At 40.9% G+C, this 12452-nt stretch overlaps 1 protein-coding gene across 12 annotated transcripts in view; it reads left to right on the top strand.

Moving 5' to 3' along the window:
- Positions 1-12452, top strand: part of LOC141265097 (sodium channel protein type 5 subunit alpha-like) — a 558194-nt gene that overhangs the window by 396489 nt on the left and 149253 nt on the right. For all 12 annotated transcript variants that reach the window (XM_073677736.1, XM_073677738.1, XM_073677744.1 and 9 more), the window contains exon 17: positions 1107-1580. In XM_073677736.1, coding sequence (XP_073533837.1) covers positions 1107-1580 — 474 coding nt within the window. The remainder of the gene's footprint in view (positions 1-1106; positions 1581-12452) is intronic.

The raw sequence follows: 12452 nt of genomic DNA, 5'->3' as shown, positions 1-12452 counted from the left end.
TTGCAGAGGTGAGAGAACCTGTGGCAGTTTCTGACGCCTTAATAATAATTCCATCACTTGTGCAATACTAAGGAAATCCTGAAAACATGACATGTTGGGGGCCGTGAGGAATGAAGTTTGGGAAACACTGATCTAGAGCCAGATAAGATTATGGACAGCCATGTAAAGTCTTATCTGGGGATAACAACTAATAGCTGTGGTTCCAGCTTCTCTAACCTCAGTGGTCATCACTGGGAAAAACTGTGTATGACAACATGGGCATCCTTTTTAAAGGGAACCTGTCACTAACAAAATGCTGTTTAATTTTTCAGGACTATATTATAGTGCAGGCAGGAGAAGCTGAGCACATTGGACACGTAGGAGCCAATTCATCAAAGCTTTAACACCACAAAAGTGGTGTAAAAGCTTTGAAAAGTCACAAAATATTTGTGCACTGAGAAGTTGTGCAAAAATTTGCAACTGTTGGTGTTTTCACGCCAGTTTGAATCAGCTCCCCTGAAATGGGCTGAGCCGAAGAGGAGCTGGGGTGGACAGCGCATGTTCATCAAATATGCCAGCATTTTGTACACCAAAAATGCTACTCCAGTTCCCAAATGAAGAAACATTTCAGGTGCTGTGCAAAGATGCGCACGCCACTCAGAGGAAGCGCCAAATTCCTACTACTGCAGCAAGACGTGTAGGGCAATCATACACTTAGTCAGTTTTGATTAATCCACCCAATATAGTAATGTGTGAAAGAATTTGTATAACTTGTAGTTTCTTGTTGGACATATCTGGTCTTTCTGGGCTTAGGAGTCCAGTGGGCGGTCTAACTCAAGGATTGACCGCCTTCCTTGTCTGAGCATACGTACATATAAAGATGTCAGTCATTCAGTAGGAACACCCAGTGGACTCCTAAGCATTAAATGAGCAGGAATGTCAATCACTTAGGGCCAAGAAATACTGAATCATTAAAATGAATTCTGTAGATGGTCTATTATTTAGAATTGTGCAATGTGAATGATTGTCCCCCATGTGTTGAATTTTCCGACTTACTGCATATATAACGCTATATAATTATTGTCCTATGTGATTAATATATTTATCTTTTTTCTACATCTTGGCAGGTCCTAAACCTTTTTCTGGCTCTCCTACTGAGTTCTTTCAGTGCTGATAACTTGTCCGCCCCAGATGACGATGGTGAAATGAACAATCTCCAGATAGCTATTGCTAGGATAACGCGGGGTATATCCTTTGCCAAACAAAGCGTCATCGATTTTATCCGCAGTTTATTTACCAAGCCCAAAAAAAGTGGAGACCCCTTTATAACAAGCTTGTCTGGAAAGAATAGGAACAAAAACAACATCAATCATATCAACATGTCCGATACTGGGAAAAAAATGGATGACTACAAGGATGGGAATAATGCCAACGGTGGCATCGCCAAAAGCGGAGAAAAATATGTTGTTAGTGAATGTGATGATTATATGGCCAACCCTCGTCTCTCCGGCTGTGTTCCCATTGCTATGGGGGAATCTGATGTGGAATATCATGATGAAGACGAACAAAGTATTTTTACGGATGCTGAGAATAGTAAAGAGGTAAGGTCGGAATTTCTACTAGCATCTAATCATCTTAGTAGTAGTGTTATTGAAGTGGTAAAACGTTCCATCTGCTCCAGAGTTCCAGCCTTGAGTCCCTGGCACAGGCAATAGCTGTCTGACATTCTGCATTTTCAGACATTTTGTTTACTTTTGTTTGTCACCTTGTTGCCCCTAGTATAGTGGTCCAAATTTTTCAGGATCTCTTATGGCCTATTTAGACAGTTCGATCAACCGTCCTAAGCCCATGTAGGTCATAAAAAGTTGAATATAATGATACCTTGATATCTGCGATCTGATGTCTTATTCCCAAGAAATGCACATTTTTCTTAATGTATAAATTAGCTTTTAAGATCTATGGGCCGGACATAGATCTCACCGAGAATGTGCCTCCAGAGGTTTTTCTTAATAAAAGGGGGTGTCACCATTTTTTAAAATAAGTTCTGGAGGCATATTCTTTTTGTCAATGTTGATGAATTCTTCTTCATTGCACATATTAGGCAGCAGTAACAGATAAAGTACAGAAGATTTATCGATATTATCTAATTCTTACATTGTAACCTTAGACCAAGCAGTCTTAAAATGAGCCAGATCTATCAAAGAGGTTCAAGCTGTCTGATAAATCTGGCACATTTTTAGACTGCCTTGTTTAAGTTTACACCTTATTTTTAGTTGGCTTTTACTTTGTGACAGAAATGTGCCCCATAGTTTTGTCACATTTTTTGGCGCATGGCTCTGCATGATAAGCCATGCACTTTTTCATGCCCTTTTTGCAAAGCCACAACCCTTTGTCACACAAGCTCCAGAAATTGTTTAAAATTTAATAAAATAAAAATAATGCATTAAAATAATAACTATAATACAAGTCATGAAAAACTATTTTAGGTACATTTATCTTGATAAACCTCCTTATTGTTCTCTGTGGAGGGAAAACAGTATAACCAGCCCAGCTTCAGAACCTGCTACATTTTAGTTGCAGTCTATTATACAGTTTATAAATTTTCTTTGTAAAGGTACGTGCACACAGTATTTTTTTCAGGTGTTCAAAAACGTCAATTTTTCAAGCTGAAGACACTTCAAGAATTGCTCCATGTCTCAGGAGTTCTGTAAACCTGAAATGTCTTTTTATATTTTTTACACTTTTGCTCTTTTCCTTAGCACTAGTTCAACATTTTTTACCACTTGCCTTTTTATTTGTGTTTTTGCAGCGTTTTTAATAATGACAGTTTCTGGACTTTTAACTCTAATCAAAAATGCTGAAAAAAAATGCTCAGAAATATGCCCAGGTGTCTTCCAGTTGTCTTTTGAGCCTTCCCCATTGACTTGTATTGGAAAGTATAGAGCTTCTTCAGAGCAGAAGACTCATCTGCATCAGCTCACTTTTTTACCTGCTTGGCATTTTTGGAACCCTGAAGTGGTTAAAAGACACTCAGAAATCTGAACAATTGGAAAGCATGCTATTCTTACATAGAAATAGATATGTTCATTCTTTTGGGCTTATTGTTAGCGCTTTTTTCAGTCGAGTTTCGCAGCGGACCCAAACTCTAATTCTTGCTGAAAAAAATGTTGAGTGCCAGCGTGAGTTTTAGTGTATTACTTTATTGTCGTCATTGTTATGTAAGTAATAGAAAATGAAGACAGGTGCACTTTTTTGTACTAGTATTCTGAAATGTCATGATATGAGGGTTTTGTCTTTCCTTAAATGTTGCTACATTTTTCCTACCTACAGAAGTAGAAAAATACAGGCACAAGCGTCTACCAAAGCGTATATAGTATGAGAATATTATACTGTGATGATCACAATATTTCCGCTCTTCTTGAGTGATCTTAGTGACAGCTGTGGTGTCGGGCACTGGTTCTGTTGCTTGTTTAATCAGTGTACTTTCCAAGTGAGGGATTTTTAGTATTGAAACACCATCATACACAGGATGATAAGATTCTTTTGTGACCTTGACCCTGAATGTGTGTATGACTTTTGGGTGGGCTACTTGACAGAAGTGGGTTTCAGTATCTATCTGTCCCGCGTGCATGCACTCATCACAATCAAGAGGCGGGTGGACTATTTCCTGCGAGTCTCTTGTGTTCCTTGCAGCAGGTGTGCTATTTCATCTATGATCCATCCTGTCAGCTGCTTCATTCTGAGTAGCTAAAACAAATGAGAGTAAACAAGCTTCATAGGGGGCTTAATAGCTGCTCGGTGGAGACGTAGGAGTGCGGCTTTCTACGGAATGTAGGACTATTCCTATAATCACCAATTTTATAGAATTGTGTAAATAGCAATAAGAAATCTCTCATTATGTACTCTGTGCAAATAAAGCATCTCATTCCCAATACCATATGGAGCCACAATTCGGCATCCATAGAAGTATACGGAGCCATTTAACACATATGTATGACTCTTTTTAATCTGCCAATACCTGACCATGTATAATCAGGTGGTGTATTTCAGATACATCAGCTATGCGGTGCCGTTTAGAGGCAGGTGCTACTAACTCCTTATTGCAGAGCCATAGGGATTCTGTGCATCTCCTTACAAGCATCATGAGGGAAGAACTGGTTCTCCTTAAAGAGACTATCTTCCTATGGAGTCTTGAAGGGATGCAAAAAACTATCTCACTAGTAACCCTGGGAGAGTTAGCTACCCTATAGACTCTGCATTGACTTATATGCTACCTCTTCTGGTAGTACTTGCAAAATAATTTCTTTCATCCAACAACAGAGCTGATATACCTACTTTTCCATACAGGCTCAGCCCATGCGCTCTAAGAAGGCATCATGTACCAAATGGCGTTTGTACCTTACTAGAAGTGTTCGTAAAGTTTAATTTTACTTGGGCATCTGATCCTGTGAAAATCATTGAAGAACTGATAATTTGCCATCAGTCCATTGACAATAAAAGATCTATCAATGAATCCGGTTTTGCACTGTTTATGGAATTGGCCTTAACATTAGGCTGCATTCACATGTCCATGTTTTCCTGCCCATAAACAGACCACAATCTCTGAACCATTTGTGGGTCTACTGATAGGCATAGATGAAGCTGTTCGTTGGGGTCAAGAGACTCGCGGTCAGCCTGAGGATTGCTGTGAAAGATGGACATGTGAATTTAGCCTTCAGAATATATTCCTAATGATATTATTGTATGGTCAGTCATACACATGGTATCCAATGGAACATGCCATTATTCTTATAGAATCTGATAAAAAAAAAAGTACTGGATGCTTATTGCAGTGAAAGAGGACCTTTCACCAGCTTTAGCATGGGTGAGACAAGCAGGGGAGGGGAATACAGCAGAGCTCTGTGTCATTACAAATACCTCTTGCAGCTTTCATAATTTGCAGGCAGTTTGGGTGGAGGGGAGTAGAGCAGAGCTGTGTGTGAATACAAGCACCGCTTGCAGCTCTCCTCTCACAGCTCTGTCAGCTCTGCTCCAGGCCTCTCCCCACACTGACTGCCATGAAATTAAAGCTGAAAGAGGTATTTGTAATGAGCTCTGTTATATTACCCTCCCCTGCTTGTAATCACAGTAATCACTGGTAGTAAGATCAGTGAGGAGATCAGGGCTATGTGTCATTACACACAGAAAAGTCTGGCATTGAAATTTCCTGGGGGCGTGTTCTTTTTTCCCTGCATGACGCCTCCTGCTTGTGATTAGTCAACATCATACAGAGGAAAAGTACAAATCCCTTGGATGAATCTCTGCTAACACCACTTGGTCTTAACTAATAAAGTTTAGATTTAAATTTTCGTTAATATCTCTGCAACAGAGATGAGAAATTAAAAAATAAAAATAAATTTTATTCAGCTGCAGCCACTATTCCATGACGTGGCCAATTTAACATTGCAGAATAAGTGGAAGGTCCTCAGGGGTATCACCATCTCAGACATTTATGATAGCTCCCAATTCTTAAACTTAAACTATCTTGCATGGCCACGAATGGAAAGGTAGAACTTCCACTGTGCATGCGCTCCCACCTTTCAATATACTCTAGTGTGAGATAGGCCCCCATTCTTAAGATAGGTTCAGATGCCAGAGGTGGGATGCACATCTCTTTTAGTCAATTATGGCATGTCCTCTGCATATGTTAGAAATGTCTGACCCTCCACTTATCATGGCTACATTGAGCAATAGATATCTTTTTAGGAAGCTGAATTTCTCTTTTGATATTGTGTAACACATTAAACAGACTAAAACAGAATTTGCACACCAAGTCTTATTATATCAGTATTATGTCATTTTATTTCTCCATTAGAACATATTTTCTGTGACCTACAGTCACCAACCTAATATTAATGTTCATCAGATGAATTACTGGCATCTCCTAGTATGGAAGCAGCACATTCCTTAATTAAATAAGCCCGGTTTGATATAGTTCAGCCTAGAATACAGCACGGATGATTTGTATTCATAGACTATTATAATTCTTACATTTACTCTTTAGTTATCAATGTGATTAACATCAGAACAGGTGCATTAAAGATAAACATGTTGCATCAACTCATTATAGATTTGTCCGTCTATGCCAAAAACAGAAACGCCTACAATGAATCAAGATGTACTATAGCATTTAATTATACTGATGTAGGATAACGGATCAGCAACTCGGTACCTGCCGTCTCTGACTTTATTATTACCACCTTTATTGTAAAGACAATATTGCTTCGATGAGTCACAGTCGAAAATTGTGCGGGTCCTATTGTTGTGCCGGCAGAGTCTACCTGACGCTGTGGATGATTCTTCCCTCCCTGATCTGCTCTTTTTAACAGCAATGACTCAGCCTCCGGTTAGGGTGCTTGCCGACTTTCAGACAGATGTTAAACAATGCTGTTAATTTTTGTAATATTCCATTTTTGTTTTCATTTCATGGGAATACATAGACTTCTAATAGGTTAGCAAATTCTTGAAAATGATTATAGATTCATAAAATGTAATGTTTTTCTATCAATATATAGTGAATCGGATTATTGTTAGTGAATTATAACAGGATTTCCCTACTAGGAGTGAGAAACCTTCAGGGCGGTTCTTACTTCTGCTTGCATCTGGTAATGACCTAATTATCATTAGGCAGCAGACAGTATCTTTGCTCTATTTTTTTAAATCTACATAGTAGTCTGAATTACTAATAAAATATAAGGACACCTTTATTTTATTTATCTGCATATTTTTGGGGACCTAAAAATCCTTTTATCAATTTGTTTTCGTTAAAATTTTTGCACTCTTTGCCTTCTATAGCCTCTGTGTTGCCTATTGGTACAGAATGAGTTAACTGAGAATCTCTGAGTAAGCTTGTCCTGACAGCAGAGAGAGTTTGTAACTTGTATCCTTCTCCTTCTGAGCTGCTCTAAGCTAATTTATGACCACATGAAAGTGGAGCTTAACTTTGCATTTATAAATCAACTGAGAGGAGCTCAGAAGAAAGAAGATAAGAGTTATAAACTCTCCAATTCATCCTTAGTTAAAGGGGTTGTCTTGTCTGCTCATTCAAGAGTGCAGTACTCCCCATTCAGCCTACTTGCTGATTGCTATGGATAAGGTACTCCTGATCTATTGACCGTTCCGACCAGTGTATCATTACACCGATAGCCCGAATTGCACGCTCACAATTCTTGTATATGAGGTTGCTTTGCATCTAAAGCATCGGAAACACAGTGGCACTAAAGCTGGCTAGGATCCGGAGCTAACAGGGCACTATTGGTCAGCTTCAGTGCAGTGCTTACAAGGTGAATAGAAAAGAGCTTGTAGGCACTGCATATGTTTGACTATCAATACTAGATTACAGCATCGGCCCCATAGGCAAAGAGCTGCAAACATAAAATAGTTTATTATCAAGATCAAAACAGTGTCAAATTGTAATAAATAGCAAATTGGAATAGTACTCTTTTTTACAATTACTTTTCAGATATCCCCTTCTTGAAAATTTTCAATAATTATTTAAATTGGTTATCCAGGACAATTTAACTTTTTTCATGGGTCTAAGAACTGACAGGCAGGTAGTTGCTAACTACCTGCCTATTCTGTCCAGCCCCAGCTTAGAGCGATCACGGACTTCTCCTGACGACTATTCTGCTTCAATTGAACTTACGTCAGCAGAGCATCTCTTCCTCTTGCGGGCTGATCAGTTAATGGGGCGTGACTGCCAACGTCATGCTGATTGACAGCTGACTCCCCGCAGTTAAGCAGTGGGGAGCTGGCGATCAATCAGCACGACATCGGCAGTAACGCCCCGTCAATAGAGCAGACCATAAGAGAAGCCACTATGTCGACGTGACATCAGCAGAAGCCATCGATTGACTGCCTGGATTTGATCAACATCGGCAGCATGTGTGTGTGACCCCTTACGTCTCCCCTAAAAAGCTCTCCCTAAAAGGGGTTTCCTTGACATAACACTATTGTAACACTGTCTGCCTGTGAGATGGAAGCTGAAGCACTGAAAAGAAACCTGCAGATGTGTCAGTTATAATCACACACAGCTCTGCAGTGAGATTAGGAGAGCGGCCATTACACATCACACTAGTAACTCCCCCTTTCATTTACAATAATCCCTGGAGGCAGATTCTCATGCAGATCAGTGTCCGGCCCATAGTCCTGAACAATTCATTTACATAGAAGAAAAACGTGTATTTCTCTGGAATATGACATCGGATCACAGATATCAAGGTATCATTTTATTCAGCTTCCTATTACTTACATGCCCATATAGAAGGTAAAACGGCTTCGGAGGGTTGATCCTACTGACAGATTCCCTTTAAGTGGGTCATTGGCATTGTACCATCATATCACATAACAATGTACGAAGAATGCACTTGGAATGTTTGTGTTAAAGTGGGGACAACAATCTAATGAAGATGTTGGAAGCATTATAGGGTCAGTTTTAATATAATATTATGGGATATTAGAGAAATAGGTAAATGTGGCACCCCAGGGGTCTGGTTTCCACAGTAACAGCAATGTTATGTCTGAAAGCAGGTGGGAGGTCTCTTGGTCAGGGATCCTGTGCATGCCACACCTCCTGCCCAGTCCTGGGAGGGGAAGAACTTCCCCTATATAAACCTAGGGCTGAGGCAGGGTTAGTGAGTAGAGAAGAAGTAGAGACAGAGAAGAGAAGCAGATATAGGAAAAGAACATCAGGAGCTCTGTGGGCGCAGTGCTACAAGGAGTCAGGGGCTGGCAGCTGCAGAGCTCGCCCTGACTGAGAAGCTATCACCGGACCCGGAGTCCGAGGCTGTGGGGACTAACTCCTATCCAGCAGCAGAAACCGACTGGCAGGGGATTTCAGGTCCTCTGGCCAAGAAACCCGAAGGCACGGTCACACGCGTGGGACCAGCACCGCCGTCGTGGAGCGGAAGCTACTAGAAGGCCCCGAGTCACCAGCCATACGGGTGAGCACCACACGGTACACTCAGGGACGTGGGCTACTTATACCCGCCTCTAGCAAGGTAGCCAGAAGAGTACAGTTAGTTTGGGAGGCCTACAACTCCGCCTGGCCAGGGGAGATCCCATCTGCTCAAGGACTGACCAGGCCCCAATCGCTAGCAGTACTCTGGGAGGGTCTATCTTTGTCACCAGTAAAGACCCTGAACTACACCGTACCGTCTCCGAGTGGTTCCTGCTACCCCCATCATCCACGTCGGCTGCCCTGAGGCCATACCCCTCCCGTTGGGGGTGACACTATCACGCTGCACAATCCTACCACCGGCCTCAGCGGTCTGCCCTGCAGCGGCAGCTCCTTCGCTGCATGCAACGGGTGGCGTAGTCGTACAACGTCTACCGCTAATACAGCGCCACTTAGTCTGACTCCCTGGGCACGGACCGGGTCACCGCCACGAGACTACAACCCTCAACAGATCCGGCTCCGGGTAAGCTCCCGCGTGCGCAACGCTGCGCGATACAGGCCCAGGGGTGCGTCATAAATACCAGAAAAAAACCCACAAAGAGTAAACATAGCAACTTATACAGATATAACTTTGATCAGATTCAAACCCATAGCACATAGCAAACCCATAGCGGTGCAGATCAGCAGGCCTAACCTCTGCAGTGTTATAAAAGTACTTAGAGGTCGTTTTGCTGGGTTCTTATTTTTCCCTATGAAGCTATGGTAGATACCTAGAAATATTAGTCTTGGTCACATGCACTAAAACAAAAGCTAATAGAACTCTTCATCCCTATGTCTTAGTATTGTCTATTTTCATGACACTCGTTGAAATTCGGATTTCATTGATTGTGGTTTATGACTTCATTTAAAATGGACTATGCCACACATTGATTTGTTCTGGATATGCTTGTAAATGTCTTATATATTTAATGATCATACATTTTAACTTAGCATTGACAGTAAGTCTGAAGTCATCTGTAGTTCACTTTGGGTACTAGAGTTTGACATAAGTATATGGAGTACGTAGATACACATTATTATAAAATGATTACAAACCTAGTGTGATACAAGCTGGAGTTACATGATTTCATTACTAAAGATCAGGAGGGAATATATCAGACCTATGCTCTACCCTAAATTTATGTGGGTAACCCCAACATATTTCTGCAAAGGTGTAGAATATGGACAGCATATTATTAGGATAGACTATATCAACGTTAGATTTGCGAAGGTTCGACTTTCAACTTGAAGGGGCAACGCTTTTCATGACAGCATTGCAACTTTTTCTTTTTGTACTTCTATTGAAATGAATGGGACAAGACTGCCATACCTTGTTCTGCAAGGCTACAGCCATGGCACAAGCACCACAGTTCCTCCAAACAGCTGGCCAGCCGGTGTTCGGAGAATCAAATCTGATGGTGTACTCTAACAATGGAAAACCCCTTTAATGCCTATGTCATCCTTTGGTAGGTTTTGAGATGAGCATATGTCATCACAATAGGGACGGTCACCAGCTACTTGCAGTACAGACAACAGCGAAGGTGAACTGATTGACTGGAGCCAAGGGCTAAACATACCCTGTAGGCTACGAAGGTCATTGCAATTAGTCCAAAATGTAGCTGAGTCAGTGCCGAACGTCTCTGCTTAGTCTTTCTCTCATTAAGCTATGGTACACCCTTCACCATAGTCCCTTACTTGCTTTTGCATCATCTCTGTTGCATCACCTACTTTGCTCTGCTGGAGCCCCATCTTGATTTCACCAAGTACATTTACTTCCAGAACATTAATAATAATGATAATGAGAGTGTGTCAGACATATTTTTTTAGGGGTTGAGACCCTCATCCATCATGAGTAACCCATCATTACCCCATGATGATTTAAATTTGAGAACCCACACAAGCACTATCCATTGCACAGATTTAAGCACAGCCATTATGGGAGGGTGGAAATGTACCTTTGCCAAATTGAATTTTTTCTCCTCTCAGTCTTATTGAGGAGATAAGTTCTTGGACAAGGTCTTTTGTAGAAACGTGATATTCATAATGCAGTTCTAGATATATTATGGCATCTCAGAGCCAACTAAACTGAATGTTTCAGCTGCTTTTAGAAAAAAAGAGTGATAGGAGTGTAGTTGCACCCATAGACTGTTGGGGCCCAACCATTACTATAAATGGCATATGGCAGGTGTGGGGCTCTGAAACATTTTTCTGCACCACATTAAGCCTCTCTGTGACATGGGATCACGGTGAAGATGCAGAATCTTTTGACATCATTTCATCTATAACTAGGGAAAAATTCCAAAGATCTTCATGGAAACCTATATAAGTGAAATTTGTTGCTTAGGTTAGAAGAAATGTGAATGGTTTTCCCCTGCACCACTCCTGATCACCTCCATGTTCTTTTTATAGTAGATTACCTGTAAAGTGCTGTAGTGTCCTTTCATCGCACCTGCCTGGCAGCTTCCTCACAGCAGCTTATGTTACTCCATTCCAACACTTTGCTATCTGTTCCATTAGACACGTAACTGTGGGATGTGAGTGCAGTGCTGAAGTCCTCTGACAGTGTTGATAGGTCCCCTTCCATCACTTACTTGTTTGTGCCACTCATTCTGCACATTTCATGATGACTTCATCTCACCGTGATAAAACATATGCTACAGGAAACCAACATGTGGTTTTATTCTTCATTAGATCCATTCACAAGTTGTTGGTGTATTTCACCAACTGTTGAAGAAAAATTATTTTCATCATTTGAAAGGTCTATACACTAAATTGTCATAAAATTCTGCATTAACATCAACAACTTAGTTGTACATTCAGTGCAGACCAAAAGTTTGGACACACCTTCTCATTTAAAGATTTTTCTGTATTTTCATGACTGTGAAAATTGTACATTCACACTGAAGGCATCAAAACTATGAATTAACACATGTGGAGTTATATACTTAACAAAAAAGTGTGAAACAACTGAAAATATGTCTTATATTCTAGGTTCTTCAAAGTAGCCAACTTTTGCTTTGATGACTGCTGTGCACACTCTTGGCATTCTCTTGATGAGCTTCAAGAGGTAGTCACCGGAAATGGTCTTCACTTCACAGGTGTGCCCTGTCAGGTTTAATAAGTGGGATTTCTTGCCTTATAAATGCTGTTGGGACCATCAGTTGCGTTGTGCAGAAGTCAGGTGGATACACAACTGATAGTCCTACTGAATAGACTGTTAGCTGCTTTTTTCTTGCCATAATACAAATTCTAAGTAAAGAAACACGAGTGGCCGTCATTACTTTAAGAAATGAAGATCAGTCAGTCCGAAAAATTGGGCAAACTTTGAAAGTGTCCCCAAGTTCAGTTGCAAAAACCATCAAGCGCTACAAAGAAACTGGCTCACATGAGGACCTCCCCAGGAAAGGAAGACCAAGAGTCACCTCTGCTTCTGAGGATAAGTTTATCCGAGTCACCAGCCTCAGAAATCTCAGGTTAGCAGCAGCTCAGATTAGAGACC

The sequence above is a fragment of the Phyllobates terribilis genome, unplaced genomic scaffold, assembly GCF_046119375.1.
Source record: "Phyllobates terribilis strain yellow unplaced genomic scaffold, ASM4611937v1 Scaffold_4__5_contigs__length_816908805, whole genome shotgun sequence".
Classification (NCBI taxonomy): Eukaryota; Metazoa; Chordata; class Amphibia; order Anura; family Dendrobatidae; genus Phyllobates; species Phyllobates terribilis.
This window is presented reverse-complemented; position numbering and strand designations above follow the sequence as displayed.